The sequence below is a fragment of the Myotis nattereri genome (assembly GCF_964212035.1).
Source record: "Myotis nattereri genome assembly, chromosome: 14".
NCBI lineage: Eukaryota > Metazoa > Chordata > Mammalia > Chiroptera > Vespertilionidae > Myotis > Myotis nattereri.
Window position 1 is genome coordinate 19,210,884 of NC_138089.1, and position 16,498 is coordinate 19,227,381.

Consider the following 16,498-nt stretch of genomic DNA (forward strand, 5'->3'; position numbering starts at 1 on the left):
AGAAAGGGGCTCCATTGCTGCTCAGTGGGGCTGGGCAGCCTCAAGGCTGTCCTGGGAGATCGATGATCTGATCTCAAAGCAATCAGTCAACAGGTCAGTATCTTGGGGAGTGGTAATCAGTGTCAGGTTGAAGTCTGGTCACCAGGAAGCATCTCACTAAGTGGTTTTCCAGGTCTGGGAGCCTCTGTTACCGTTCTGGGCTGCTAGGACCCCCTCCTTCCCCTGTGATCTTTGTAGCAGGCTCTCTCCTGGGTTAATTGTCTCGAGTGATTAGTATTGGGTACATGGGGGATAATAGTTGATATTGTGGAGAGGAAATTACCTCAGCCTTTTAAATCTTTGCCCGTAGAAGTGATAAATAATTAAAATTATCCATGGGCATATATTATAAACAAACAAAGAAACCAGTAAAGTTGCTATTATTTATTATAGAAGGTTGAACTGTATGAAATCACTGATATTCGATTGCTTCGGATCCACACAAAAAGTGCACTTATCATTCAGCCTCTAATAGCTATGAACGAGGTCTCGTGTTTCTATGTATTTTTTGGTATTTGAGCTTCTGGATTGCAGCTGGCTTGCACTAGACATTCAGAGGAAGGGGATGGGATGGGAGGGAGCTTTTGAATCGGTTATCCCAGGATCTGATACATATCAGTGGAAATGCTGTGTGGATTCTTAGACCAAGACTTTGGATTGGTAAACGGGATTCATGAGTATCCTCTTCACATGCTACTGCTGGCGATCTGATATGTGTTCCTGATGGAAATAGAAGGGTAGTTCTTTCTTTCTCTTTTTTTATTTTTATTTTGTGTGTGTGTTTGGGCAGATCGGGGAGAAGGGGATGACATCATTGTAGGATCAGTCAACTCATGACCTTGGGGAGTCTCTGGAGTCCACTGTGTTACAAGCTCCGAAGAAGCAGGGGTGGTGCCTGTCTGGTTTGTGCTTTTGTCCCTGGGACCTGACACACAGCGGGTGCTTAGTTAATGTGTGTTAAAGGCACTGAATGAAGATCTGGGCTCTGCACATCTGGTTGATTTGCTTGTAAGGCCAGTAAACAGCCACCCAAAGGAACACGCTCAGTTCAGTTGGTTCAGGTTGGACTTCCTAATTTCACTCCAGAAATGTTCTGGCGATTGCTCCTCCCAGAGTGGAAATTTCGCTTCCATGAGCCACAAGGCCACCCATACTGTAAATCTGAGACTGCTTTCTATACCATTGTGTCTCGGGCTGGTTCCCCCACGATTCTTTCCAGATGTGCAGTGCGTTCAGGTAGTTTACCAGACTCTTTCATTCTGCATCCGCCGTCTGGTTTCACGTTCCCTCACCCTCTGAGAAGGAACACGCTGGTAGTGTCCCATGTATTGTCTCATGAATCCAGAAATTTCAGGTAACTAACAGATATAACTTGTTATTTCTGGATTCACTAGCTGATTTTCATATATATATGATTTTTTAATCAGTTGCTTAGCAATGCAGTACATCAAATGTATAGAAGTGTATAGTTCTATACTTCTGTAACTAGGGACCTAAAATTAATTTAGGGCCATTAAATCTGCTCTTGCACCTCCTGTTGGTGTGGGGGTTATGGTACATTTGGGAAGCCTTGCTGAGAAGATGGCCACGTGCAGTTGACGTTCAACAAGCGGTGCTGAGTGCGCATTAGACAGGCTCAGTGTGTTTTCCTGGGGGCATTTTAGCAATTTCTTTCTAACATGGATCTGTGACAAATATGGTCTTACTTCGTGTCCTCAGAAGGTTGATGTATGTATTTCTGAACTCTGTCATTTGGACTTTAAGGTACTTCCAGGAAAATATCCCCTCGTGATTTTCAGGCAATAAGCCCCTTTGAATTTATAATCTGTTTTATTCTGAATATTCTCTTAGCAAGTCTATGGCAAGTACAGAGATGCAGAGACTTGCTCATTTGGAAACAGCTGTGTGTCCATTAAAAAAAAAAATAGGCACCTAAAGCATGCCTATTACCTCTTACCCGATTTCTTAGCAGGCCCAACCCTGTACCAAATGATTATTTAGTAATTTGATAAATGATCATTTGAATCAAAGCTTTCATCAGGAATGAAAAATGTGAGCAGAAAGGCAATTGGAATGTGAAATGCCCTAGCTCCCTCTGCCTTGTGGAGCCCTCCTGTGGCTAAAGTTCATTTGTTTAATAAGCACCCTTTGTGGTAACTTTTTAGAATATAGATTATGGAGGTGTAACTACTTTGGGAAAAAATAGCAAAGGGCGGTATTTATTGCAATGGCCACGAGATGGCAGACCTAAAGGCTAGACTTCTCAAAGTCCCTAAGACATTGATGTGAGGAATTGCATGGCCGAGGATGTTCCAAAAGCCATCAGTGTCCCAAAGGAAGACTCCTGCTGGTTTCCCAGAATTGTGGTTCAGTTCTGTGGCAGGCACGGCCAGGAAGAACAGCATCAGGTCGATGGGAATGTGGTTAGTGGTACCCTGCCTTCCTGCCCCTCCTAGAAGCCTGCTCTGCCTGGCCACTACCATCCCCACGGAGCATGCAGACACGCCACTCTGCTGCCTTCCCCGGAGCAGGAGCACACGGCCTTTTTTCTCCCCAGAAACAGGAACTCTCTCCGAGGAGCTGCTTCCAACCAACTCAACTTTTTGTATTTCTCTCAGCAGAGATCTGCTTCACAGAACCCTAATTTGATTTTCTTCAAATGTTGCGTTAACGAAATTCTGGAATGTGCCCCCTTCTGCTCGGATCCCTCTTCCAGCAATGACATGACAATCTGTTGTGTTTTTCATTATAATTTAGCTGATGGCAATATTCTATTTCATGTAAACATAAACAAAGGGAGGTTTGACTTAGCACAAAAATTTCAAATTAAGAGGGGGAATTTTTACTTCAAGGTACAGGAGGGCAATTTGCTGTTCTGTGCAGAGACTTACTAGCAAATCTTGGTTGCCTCAGTATATACTAGAGAGAACATTGAAATATACTCTTTTGGAAACTTAAACACACACATGCATACGTGCACATTCATCTCACCAATAAGAAGAAAAAAAATAATTGATCAGGTGGCTTGGGGGCTAAACCTTGAAGTCAGTGACCTACTTTCTGACAGTTGTTCATTTCCAATGAAAAATGTAATGTGATGCGGAGCATCTCCTGATACTAACTGATTATCCATGGCCAGTAGGTTTAGTGAGGGGAATGCTGGGCAAAGCTCCGGCTCACAGTGAAGCCCAGATGTATTTGGTTTCTTATTATCAATCATCAATAACCCTCCCAGGCAGTCTGGCTGGGTGTATTTTACATAGACAGCTACTTGGCAGAGTTCAGTGGTCAACAGGGAAGCCTTCTTATCATTGAGCAGGAATTACCTCGAATGAATGCGCATCACCACATCACACACCACAGCCAGGTTTGCTGGTGGGTCACGGAGCCCCTTCATGTCACTTGCCCTCCCTGCCTTCCAAATTCACCAACTTTTTAAAACGGTTTTTATAATGGAATAATTTTTTTTTGAAGTTGTTTGACTTTGGTTAGATTTTGCACTTGACCTTGACTTTTAAAAGGTCACCTGTTAGAACATGTTTCCATTTCCCATACTGCAGGAAATTATGTCTTGCCCACTTCTGTGAGTGGGCTTTCCTAGCAGTTTGGATGGAATGATGTTGAACAGGTATTGACCAAGTTGGACCTAGCTGGTAGGGGATGCTTTTATGACGGACAGATTCTTCTTCACACACAAACTCTGTTTGCTTCTTTAAGTTTGTTTGCAGAACAGACATCAGCTCTTGAAAGCCAAATGTGCAGCTTAACAGCAACCAATTTCAGAGGCTTCTCTGAGAGTCTATCTTTAAATTAAGAGATCCACTAGTACATTTACATTTACAGAGGGGAGTCCAGTAGAAAATAATACAAAACTTTTGAATCTTTACATTTGGTGGTGCCCATAGGATAAAATAATAATTGCTAACCTTTTCATAGTTATGTCAGGCAACTGAACAAAATCTTTGCATGCATTATCACATTTAAATCTCATAAGAGAGAGTTCCTGTTATCCTTCTTAGTCCATTTAAGAGCAAATTTGTGTTGCAGAGACATTAAGTAACTTGCTCAGGGTCATAGAAACAAAAGGTATTGTGGAGATTCAAGCCCAGGTATATTCAATTTTAATGCTGAGACACTAAACCAGGACCTTTTCCTATGAAGGAAGGATTTGAATTATACATAATACTAAAGGCCCGATGCATGAAATTCGTGCAAGAGTAGGCCTTTCTTCCCCCAGCTGCTGGCACTGGCTTCCCTCTGGCACCCAGGACCTGGGCTTCCCTCGCAGCCCTGGCTTCATCTGGAAGGACATCTAGAAGGACACCCGGTCTAATTAGCATATTATGCTTTTATTATTATAAATATATATTTTTAAATATATTTCTTTATTGATTTCAGAGAGGAAGGGAGAGGGAGAGAGAGATAGAAACATCAATGATGAGAGAGAATCATGGATCAGCTGCCTCCTGCACGCCCCCTACTGGGGATCGAACCCACAACCCGGACATGTACACTTGGTCAGATTCGAACCCAGGACCCTTCAGTCTTCAGGCCGATGCTCTGACCACTAAGCAAAACCGGCTAGGACTTGGATGATATTTTATTTGTATAGAAATCATAATAGGTTAACATAATCAAAAGAAGTATTTTATCTTCCTCTATTTTTAAAATTAAGTTTTTTGGTGATCAGGCACACAGTAACAGTACTACCACACACATGTCCTCTGCCAGGACCTGGGCAGTGGTCCTTTCACCTCTTATTGCCTTTCCATCAATTCACCGAAGGGATGGGAATGGAGAGAGCACTTCAGGATAGGGCAGTAGCTCCTCCTGGCACTTGCCCTCCTCCGGCCTGGGTCCTTTCCCTGTGGGCCTCATTCTCACCTACACCCCTTTGTAGCAGAATGCCAAGTGGTGCTAGCATTTGCATCTTCGTGCCCTGAAGTACCCTGGCCTTTTCAAGCTTCTGGGTCCAGTTGCACTTAGAGGAGCCCTAGGGTGGGCTAGCTGCCTCCCCGAGTCATGCTGGGGCTAGTGCATGGAGCAAAGAGCTTCCAGAAGACTCTGTGGCCCCCGTGTGAGGAAATTCCAGTCATGTGCTATTAGGTTTCAAAGACAAAATTCTGCGTAATTGGAGTAAACTATTTCTTGAGGTCAGTTTTAGGTGGGCGACAGAGAGCAAACCGCATTAAGAAGTCTGGGCTGCCAAAGCCTGGCCTGTACAAGTCTGCTCTGTTCTTTGTCCTTGATTGTCCCACTGCATCTCCCCCTGCGGGCCCCACCTTAGGTGAGTGACTTCGTTTTCTGCATGGCCCCCTCCGCACGCACAATGCATCGTTTTACTGGTGGGGAGTGTTGATATGAATTGATATCAAAAGCCTTTTCGTTCTCAAGACGCCATTTGAAAATACAGCTTTGAAAATGTAGGCAAATGAGCATCTTTCTCCAGGGTTGATCGCAGCGAACCTTCACCTACCCTCACCCCAGGGGTGAGACAGAGGCTGTTTTGAACAGGATCTTTCGTCACCGGCTGTCTTAAGTCACCTCCTACTGAACTTATGGTTGAAGATTCAGGGTCACAAGGGAAAGAAAACAGTAATTAACTGGCAAAGTTGATTGAGCGGAATTTTTTTTCTCCCACAGTATGATTAGAACATGACTGTGGGCTGAGCACCATACATAATGTAGGTTCTCCCTCGTATGTCATTATCCAAACATTTCTTAATGGAGTGCATTTTTTTAAGCATCTGCTTTTGTAATTGAATGTGTTCCTAAAGATGGGTCAGCTAACGAAAACAAAATCCCACCAGAAAAAACAAAACGTGCTAATGCCTCTCCCCCCAACCAATTTATAACTTCCTAATTAGCCTGCCTCATTTACAACTTGGAAAATTAATTTTAGATGCCCCCCCCCCAACCCAAGTCATCATTAATAGAAAGACAGCAACAGGGAGTGAAATAGAAATGTTTATAAAGCTCCCTTTTAAATTGACTGTGATAAGTGAAGTAGCGATGTGTTACCATCCGGATTCTGGAGTTCTCCTTGAGAAGGTTAGCCACAGCCAACACTCAAAAGAAGGCATTTATCTTAGTGGGAGCCACCTTTCAACCCTCTTTTGTTTTATTCCATAAAGGGTTTTTTTCCCCAGGGTGGCTAAAACCATTTTTTTGGTGTTTTATTAGCTATATCTTGACTACCTCCTACAAACTGAATGACAGTTTAGGGTTATTAAATGTGTCCGTGCACATATTTTCATCCATTGTTAGCCCTGACTAAATGCACGCAAGGGCACAGAATTGCCCCATTTCACTCCATTGTTGCCCATATTTGTTAAAGAAATTATTCCCCTTGACATTTGTTTAGGCTGCACTTTGATAAAATGCTGTCCATGGTCCGCTTTCTTAGCTTGGCATTCAGCAGGCTGTTACAGATTTATTTCTCTTTGCATTATCTTATCTTCCTTCCTAGCGTATTTGGGCTCCCTTTTTTATATTTTAAGCTGCATTTTGGGGCTAGACAGATCACCTTAGTAGATGTACACTGGAACATTGCAGTTTCTAAAGATAAGGTTGCAAGCCTTTGGCGTATACTAAACCCCGCTAACTCTAAAGATGAGTATGTATGTTCTCTCTGCATTGTCTGTGAATAAGCAAAGAGGCCAGGTTAAGTGCTGAAAGCGATTTTAGGCTCATCGACACTTTCTTCAGGTGGATGGGACAGTCACAATTTCCGAAGTGATGTGCACATATGGAGAAGGTGATTGGATCTGGAAGGTGATTCACCTGCTGGGGAAAAGAATGAGGATTTATCTTTGTGTTTCCAATTTGTATCCGAGTGTCCTGTCCCTGGTATTCTTTTGGTGCTGCACCTCTTTTATTTCCCAATGTAGGAAAGGCTGGATCAGAATTCCCTGTTGGAAAAAGAAAAAGCAGGAACATTCGATTTAAGTTTCTTAATTTTTTCCAGTGTTTGCCATTTTCTCAAAATGGACCCCTGTGTTTTTTCAGTAAAGTCTTCATCATTAGGTGTTCTAAGTATGTATCAGCAAAGGGGCTTATGGGAATTGTAAAGGTGTAGAATCTGATGTAGGATCTTATGTTCAGAAATCCTCACCTAAAAAAACAAAACAAACAAAAAAAACCCCCAAAACACCCTGACTTTTAAAGCAGAGGTAATGAAAGTCCTAACTGCAGAATTAGCTCTCAGTGGTCTAAATTATTAGTTAAAATGTATCATCTTGATAAAGAATTATTTAAAGTTCATTGTATAAAGCTTATTGCTTAAAAAAATTAATGTATTGACTCCACCAACTCTAGAATTAAGAGTTTGCTCTACCTGGCATTCCTGTAGAAATAGGTCATTACCTATTAAGGTCAGGCATAGCCTTAAAAGCGTCATAAATTCTAAGTGTGAAATGATCATCTTTGTCTAGTTTTATATACTTTTACTACCTTCTGGCAATTACTCTTTGATTTAATTAGACTAAAATTATTGAATGTAGAATTCAATCAAGGTATTTTAGGGTAAATTTTCATTAATAACGGTCAATAATTAAATGAGATATAACTCTTCTTACACTAATTTTATACAGAGTTCTATCATTATAGATTTGTTACTTATAAATAGATTTGTTAGCCAAAACAGACAAAATAAAACAAAACAAAAAGGACACTGAGGAAAAGATTATGAAGAACAAAATTGATTATTTTATATTTATACTAATATTGATGAGTGTTTTTAAATGTACTTTTATAAAAATGATTTAAATGTAACTAGATTTGGGGCTGTATTTAGTGATAACATCTGTAAAGAGTTAGGAATTTATATGCTTTTATATGATTAACAAGAAAAATGATATTAGAAATTAATGTATTGGAACTTTTGATAGTATTATAACAGGGGAAATATATGTTAAATATATTCTGAAAATATTAAATTATAGAATTCTAGGGGAAAAGGAGTTTAGAAGGTACATTCTTTAGATTAATGATGACTTTTAACTGTTATTAAAATTATATAATTCTGAATTTTGACCTGAAAGAGAAAGATGGGTTAAAAGGGGCCATAGGACTAGGAATATAAAAGTGGACATAGGGAGCCTACCTAGGAGATTATTGCAGCTGCCCTAGTGAGAATGATGTAGACTGTTCTAGACGTGTATGAGAGTATGTGTGCAGGCACTCACCTGTGCATACAGAGCCAGAGGGCAGAGAGAACATAAATACTTCGATTTAAAAATGAGCAAATTTCACGTCTGCCACGTATTTGAAGCATGTTCCTGTAGTTTATTTGGTGACTGAAAAGCTTCATTTACAATTTTTTAGGCTTTACTCTTAGGATACTTTGTGGAAGAGAAGAATAACGCAAAAAAGTACATGCAGAAAAAAATTTAAAAGTAGCCTATTCATTTTACCACTATGAGATAATGACTATTAGCGTTTTCTTCCTGTTTTTGTTTTTCCTAGGAATAGAATTTTATGTTTTGGGATCTTATTCTATAGACATTTGCATGTCAAGAACTGTGAAGGATCTGAGATTTTCCCTATGGTATGCTTAACAAGTCAGCCTGGTTCAGTGTCATGGATGCAGGCAGCACACCAGAGACTTTTAGGTCAGAGACAAAGGACTTCATTGCTCAAGGTGCAGACAGCAACATCAGCACATTTATGTCAATTCTCCTTTCCCCAAGTTCCATGAAGGCAAGGCAGATGGTACAGATGAATAGCTACACCTGCAGTGGGTTGCATTAAAGGAGGGCAACCCTGAACTTAGGGTGTCCAAATCTTTTATAATGGGCAGTAACATGCTTGCCCTTTGCTCTGGAAAGATACACTATTATACAGGGCTATAAGCATAGCTATTCTTTGATCCTAAAAGCGACACTGCCTCGATTTTCCAAGGCTATTTATTATACAAACATCCTTGAAAAAAATGTGAGAAAAGAAGATAGTGCCTATGCTCATAAAGAGTGTGCAAAAATATGAGACTCATGGAGAATTGTCTTTTAACAAACATGTTTTCACATATTATTATTATCAGCATTTTACATGGCTGCATGTAGCTGTAAAGAGTGAGTCATAAGGATATAGCATAATTTGCTGTCAACTCCCAATTTTCTTAATGATTCTTAAGATTTTTTCCATTGAAAATTTTCACTTGGACATTTTAATTTGGGGCAGAGTGTGGTAAAATATTGCAGTCACCTTGGGCGTGTTGTAGCTGAGTTGGTGTAGAGATTTGAAGTCCATGCAGACTCTTCAGCTTGGCCGTATGTGTAAATATGCATTGGCCATCAACAACAAGCATGTCTGTTGTCTTAGGATGTTACCCAGAAAGAGACGAGCTCTATAAAGCTAGATATTAATGCTGCTTTTCATAGTCCAGCCTGCACTGGTTTTCTTCTGGAAAGTGGAGATATCGCCTGACATTTCTGCTGCTCACACATCTGACTGAGCCTCAGTCGGCAGCTTCTACTGCCTGGCATTAGCAGGGCCCAGAAAAGTCCATACAAATCCCTGCAGTGAACAGAGGACCTGAGATCTAAATAATGACTACATTGTCCAATCATCTGGGGAGGTCTGGTCTGGTGATGGGGATTAAAAAAAGGCAAAACAGGTTTTTGTCCTGGGACTTGTGTGCAAAAAAAGTACCCAATATTGAGGCTTTCCTGGGACTGTGGGGTCTTCTCAATTATCTAAACAATGGTTGAAGTGACACAATGGCTGGGACAAGACTTCCCTCAGTGGAAAGGAGACTAAATAAAATACACCAGGCGAGCCATTTCCTAGTTAATAATGGTCCCAGGAAATTCCAGATTAAAATCTGCAATAGATGTTGCAATAAAATTGGACTCTTAAAATTTGAGGAGTCACCCTGGCCGGTTTGGCTCAATGGATAGACTGTCGGCCTGTGGACTCAAGGGTCCCAGGTTCGATTCCGGTCAAGGGCATGTGCCTTGGTTGCAGGCACATCCCCAGTTGGGGGTGTGCAGGAGGCAGTTGATTGATGTTTCTCTCTCATTGATATTTCTAACTCTCTATCTCTCTCCCTTCCTCTCTGTAAAAAAATCAATAAAATATATTTTAAAAAAATTGAGGAGTCAACTTTAATACTTTTCTGAGTAAGCAGTGACCAGAGAATAGTCAGGAGTCAACTCATTGTCATTATTTTTACATGCGAAGAGTTGTACATGGTGTCGTCAACGTTTGTGAGAAGTATAAAGTGAACTTCTCTATGCTTGAACAAACATTTTAGACACCTGCTATGTGCTCAGTGCTCTGCCAGAAGCTGGAGAACTAGTAGTGCCCAAGGCCAAGGAGCTTCCACTTTCATGGAGTGTCAAGTAGAGAAAAATCATCAATATCTAAGATCCTTTCTAAAAGTGAAGAGTTGTATGAAATTAAACAAAAAATGCCGGGGTAATGTAGCCGGCCAGCGGCTTGGGTACAAGGTGCCAGGTAGAGAGGCATTGCCAAGAAGAGCAGCTGGAGATGGCTTGTCTGAAGTGGATACATTAGAGCTGAGACCTGAAGGATAGGGAGCTGCAAGGTGAGGCCATTCCAGCCAGAGGCAATGGCAAGACAAAACTTATGAGGTGAGAACAAGTGTAACATTTTCAAGGACTAGAAAAGAGTTCAGGAACAAAATGTGCTGGAGCCCAATGATTGAGGAGGGAGAAATGGAAAAAGATGACCTCACAGAGGTGGTTAGGGCCAGTTGGTGTGACGAGTTGCAGGCATCAGTAAAGGCTCTGGATTTGAAGTCTAATGAGTGATGCAATGGATTTTTCACGCAACAGGGTGGTGGAATCCGGACTTCGAATGTTTTTAAAGGTTACTTGGCCTCTGTCTGTACCAGGGAGAATAGTGAATGAGCAATGTGAATAGATGCTGGTGGTTGGGAAACATTTCCTAGCAACAGATTAGTTTAGATAAGGAATGTATTTTGGAGTGAAACCTACTGAAGTTGTTGATTGGCTCTGGATAGAGAAGGAAGGAAAGGAATCAAGGACAACTTTAGGTTTGGGGCTTTGGGCTACTTGGTGGATGGTGCTGTGATTACTGAGATATGGAATGCTGGGGAAGAAATGATTTTTGGTGGAATGGCAAGCAAGCCTCACTAATTGCATTGAAAATGGGAAGGGAACCCTAGTAAGTATCTCTGCCTGGCTTCAAAAGGAAAGCTTACAGGGAAAAACACTTACACTTGATATTGAAGTTGCTGCCCAATTTTGTCTGGTTGTCTTAGAACTTTACCTGGTTAATGGATGGATGGATGGATGGATGGACAGGTAGATGGAGATATGGATGGAAGGAAGGATGGACAGGCATATGGATGAGTAACTTGATGGATAGATGGGTAGATGGATGAAGGTGTTTTAAAAGCAAATGTTCATATGGACTCCCTCCATTTCTTATATGCAGCTATATCTGCAAAACCATTGAAAGCCACTTCTCTTAGAGGACACAGTGTGTGGGTCTCAGGGATTCTGACCCACACAACTTTGTCTATTCTGAGAGTCAAGGAGGTAGTTTGTCTTAAGCATTATTCATAATTCGTTCACATTGAGATAATACTCCGTGGCTCATGTCAGTTATAAATGCCAAATGGTGTTTTTTCCCACTTTGTACAAATCATCACCATAATCTTTATTTTACCAGACAGGAAGCTCTGCTTGCGGCAATCAGTGAGAAAGATGCGAACATCGCCCTGCTGGAACTGTCTGCCTCCAAAAAGAAGAAGACGCAGGAAGAAGTGATGGCCCTCAAGCGGGAGAAAGACCGGCTGGTGCACCAGCTAAAGCAGCAGGTGGGGCCTCCTGCCCGTCAGGTGTGTTTTGCTGGGTTTGGGCCGTTGGGTGCTTTCTGAGGGTTTAGCAGCTCTTCATTTTCCCATGTCCATCCTGCAGGCTCAGCAGCTGAAAGCAGGTAGGAGTGAAATGACCTGAGTTGTCACTGGAGCACCATTTTACTGCTTTTCTGTGTGGGCTGCATGTGCCTGGGCTTGTGTGGTTTGCAACCAGCGCTGTTTTCTGTTCTTTTGTGTCAGCATCATCTCCCCAGAAATAGCTCTCAGCTCTCTTCCTTCCAGTGGACTTTGTGTGACTTCTGACTAAATCCTAGGAACTACTAATTAAATTCTGGGCACATTCTCTCCTGTTGGACCCGTTATCTTCTGTCTTGCTCACTCTCTGGGCCTATAAATAACTTCCCTCATCCAGTTCTTTAGAATTCTTTCTCACCAGACTTCCAGCTTTGGCTCTTTAACTGTTTCCTCCTGGACCTTTCGGCCGAGGGACATCCCCCAGCCCCTGGCACTGCCAGGCTATGCTTGGAGCCCTCCCGGACCATTATTTAGTCTAATATTTTTTTTATAACCTGTTTACCTCATTATCCTGATTTTCCTCCTCACTCGGCCACTGTACTTCTTCTGAGGGAAAAGGAAGGCGGGACAGAGTCCTAATTTGTGCAAAAAAATAAAGTGATTTGCTTTCTGGAGGGTCTTCTGGAAGTGGCTTCAATGGAAATAATTGTACCTGAAGCATATTGCAAAGTCATCCCTGAAATCTTCAGGCATTATTTCTCCTCTCTATATAACTCAGGAGCTTTTGGAAGCAGTGGTTCAAATGTTCACTCAGATCCTAGCTTCATTATGAAACCTAGAAAATATGGCTCAATGCTCCGTGGTCTCACAAGGTGGCTGCCACATCTTACCTCAGGCCCCATGTGGCTCTGAAATTCTCTAAATGCCACATGGTACCACGTGGAGTGTGTCCACTTTGATTTCAGCCCCCAGGACTGGCCCGCTGCCTGCTAGGCTGATCTGGGCTGAGCACAAGGTGCAAGGTGAGTGGAAGGGAAGCCCAAAGGCATACGTCCCTTCTCCTCACAATTGGGCCAAGCCTTCCTCCTCAGGAAGGAAAAGGCATCCTTTGGCCCTGAACCAGAGGCCATTTCTCACGGGGCTGCCTTGCTGAAAGAGAGGGACCACCGCCATGCCTGGGCACCTTCTCCTGCAGAGGGAGGGTCCCAGGCACTGCCAGTCATGGGGGTCATTCCACAGAGCGGCATGCCTTGCTAGTGCTGGCCCTGGGGCTCGGGGGCCGCTTCCATCTGACCTCTTGTTTGGGGCTGTGCATCTTCTACACTGGGGTTTTCACCCACTTGGCCACAGAAAGTCAAGATGAGCCTCCTTCTTTAATTTATTCTAGCTCCTTCCCTGTGTGCCCTGCACCCTCCCCTCCTGCACCTAACCATTGTAGCTTTCTCCCACAGGTTTATAGACCTAGGAAACAGCCCCTGAGCTCGAATATACCATGCACTTGTGATGCTTGCTACAGCCCAGATTTTACGGCCAAGTACCACGGGTCCAGCTACGATGCACACATGATCCAAAGGTCTCAGGTCAGTCAGTGGCTAAGGAGACACCTGCCCCCGCCATGGAGGGTGGGGGTGCGTGAGAGTTACATCCTATCTTGACCTTCACCTCTTCTGGTGATTTCCAGTACTTGGTAGCCATAAAGTTAGGAACCATAAATGATAGCATTATGTGTTAATTTGTAATGTAATTTCATTTATTACACATTTGCCCAGGGTTCCAGACTTGGTGAGTGCCCTACAGGGCCAGCTCCTCTGAAATGGTCCTGCATCACTGCAGAGCCAAGGCTGCCAGAGGCCTCCTGTCGGGCATAGTGGACGAGGTTTTTCTTTCTGTCTCTTTGATACTTTGCCCCTCATATATCCCCATGCTTTTCCCAATAAGGATTTTTTTAAGGATCCTTTTTTTCTTGCTCAGTATCATGGAAATGCATGATTCTGAGTGCAGGGTTCCAGGAAGGGTTGAGTGTAGGCCTTCAGTGTGCTCCTGGGAAGCCACACAAAGCCTTCATTCTTCACAACAGGCTTGGTTTGGGGTGTTGTGGGGCACATTTGGGAAACCCTAGCCATGCAGAATTAGGCTCCTGCCTGGGCTGAGGCAGGTCTGAAAGGCTATTGTGGGAAAAGAGGCAGCAAAGGAGGAGGATGGCTCCTCTGTGATGTAGGTTTGAAACCCTCTCACACCCTCCCTGCCACAGAGCAAGGAAGAGCACATCAGTGTATGTATTCTTGTAAATGGTAATGATTCTAAGAATAATGATCCATTTGCGTATGAAGCACCCTCTTTTTATTGAGTGTTTACTCTATGCCACTTAAGAATGTTCTCCGGCCATTCACCAAGAGTGGCCTCTGCCCAGAGCTCTAAGACTTAGGCACTTTAATCACATCAGTAATTACTAATACTTTTGGCTCTCGCCATGAGCCAGGTATGGATCTGAGAGCTTTACGTACATACACTCATGAACTCCCAACACAACTGAAGGACTGATGCTCTTACAGAGAAGGGACCAGAGGTCCAGAGAGGCCAGGTGCCTTGCTCAGGCTTTACAGCTGGGCACACTGTGATGCTTGAAGAGACCCTTTGCCACACAACCATAGCTGGATCTTGCAGGTGCTATCTGGAGTGAATCTTGCTTCCAGCTCTTGTTACCTGAGCCATCATGGCAAGATACTAAACCTCCTGAAATTCAGTTTTCTCATCTGTAAACTGGGCTAATAATCTAAGGCAATGGATTGTTGTGAGATGTAATGAATATAGAAGTGCTTTGTGTATGACTAGCACCTAATAGGTGCTACTTATATGTGAGGTGTTCTTGCTATTACTACTGTTAGTAATACTTGATTTTATCACTACCAACCCTCAGAGACAGCTTGGTTTTGACCTTATTATTGCTGCTTTTTACATGCCTGGGAGTCATCACTCATTGAGCACAGTAAGGAGAACATACTGTGGAACTGTGGGAGAAAGAGCATACAGGTGTCCTCCCAACCCTCAAACCCAGACACTTGGGGAGCAGTGTGCAGGCAAGTCAGGAATTCTAGACCTCAGCTTCCGGCCTGCACTTGGTTTGTGTATCCAGCCCACATAGACATCAATAAGAGAGGGCATCTCTGGGAGGCGGGGGAGTCCCAAACCTCAGTTATCATCACCTGTGTGACTGGCTTGAGTGAGCTGAGCTGCTTTAGGCACCCAGGCTAACCGGAGAGAAAGCCATGGATGTGGGTATTCATCTGTCTGATGTTCTGCAAGGATGCAGAGGCAGACTGAGTCACGAGAGGTACCACCCTCTTCAGACTGCCTTGTGAGCTTGTTTCATCTCATGCGGGTCTCTACACTGCCCATGGCATTCCCCGTGACTGGACATGAGCAGCTCATACAATAATCCCCATAGTTATTGCACTTTGCCAAGCACATAGTAGGATTTGATAAATATTTATTGTGTGAATGAATGTATGATTCCCACATGCCAGATTCTATGTCAAGTGCTTTATGTGTATGTAAGTTTACAAGCATTATCTTACATTTTCCTCATAATCAACCAACTGATGTATTGCATAGCTATATGTGCCAGGCTCTGTGCCAGGTGCTGGGGATTCATCCCCACAGATATTTTACCCGCTCCAATGAGAAAAGCATCACCCTCCTTTTTGAGTTGTTCAAACCAAGGCTCTGAGAGACCAGCTGACTCAACTACCATCATACCACTCATACCTAGCAGTGCAGGGTTGTGACCCATTGCTGTAGGAGTGCCAATACTTTGCTTTTAGCTGGCTAAACACTACCTCCCCATGGCAACACTGTGAGCCATGGATTGGCCCCCTCAAGAAGCCATCAGAGGAGCCTATTTCCAACGCATCAGCCTGTGCCTCCCAAGCTGCCCGGGTGCACAAGGATGAGCAGAGGTGGGTAGCTTGGCCAGACCAAGTGCCACATTGGACTTCAACTCAGCAGCTCTTCATTACGGGTGTTTTCTCTTTTAAAATGTTAGGCATTATTGGAATACCTCAGTGACAAAATAGATAAAGTCCCTGTTCTCATGGAGTTTCCTTTTTAATGGGGTGGGGAGAAAAGCAATAGATCATGAACATAATTAACAAGTAAATTACATGATAGAAAAAGAGGAGTATAGACCAGTATAAGGGAGAACAGGCATTCCAGAATAGGACCGATGGGCTGGTGACACTGTAAAATAGGGTAGACAGGATGAGCCTCCTTGGGAAGGAGACATTTGAGCAAAGACTTGAAGAGGGTGAGAGAGTGAGCCCTGTGGCTCTCTAGGGCAGTGGTCGGCAAACTGTGGCTCGCGAGCCACATGTGGCTGTTTGGCCCCTTGAGTGTGGCCACGAAGTTTTAATCGCACTGTACGTGTGCGCCCGCACGTGGTATTTTGTGGAAGAGCCACACTCAAGGGGCGCAGTTTGCCGACCACTGATCTAGGGGAAGAGTGTTCTGGCAGAGAGAACAGCCAGTGCAAAATCTTCTAAGCGTGGTATATTTTGGAGCAGATAATCTCTGCAGTTAGGAAGCAGAATTCAACAGCCATGCAGCTTTAGAACAAGGGGGTCTCTTTTGGGTACCACT

The 16,498-nt window shown here is 43.3% G+C and overlaps 1 protein-coding gene across 1 annotated transcript in view; it reads left to right on the top strand.

Annotated features, from left to right (window-relative positions):
• The window catches only part of ERC2 (ELKS/RAB6-interacting/CAST family member 2), an 871,001-nt gene that overhangs the window by 641,521 nt on the left and 212,982 nt on the right, over positions 1–16,498 (top strand). The window contains exons 16-17 of the mRNA XM_081105973.1: positions 11,701–11,848; positions 13,315–13,443. Of these exons, the coding sequence (XP_080962099.1) occupies positions 11,701–11,848; positions 13,315–13,443 (277 nt within the window). The remainder of the gene's footprint in view (positions 1–11,700; positions 11,849–13,314; positions 13,444–16,498) is intronic.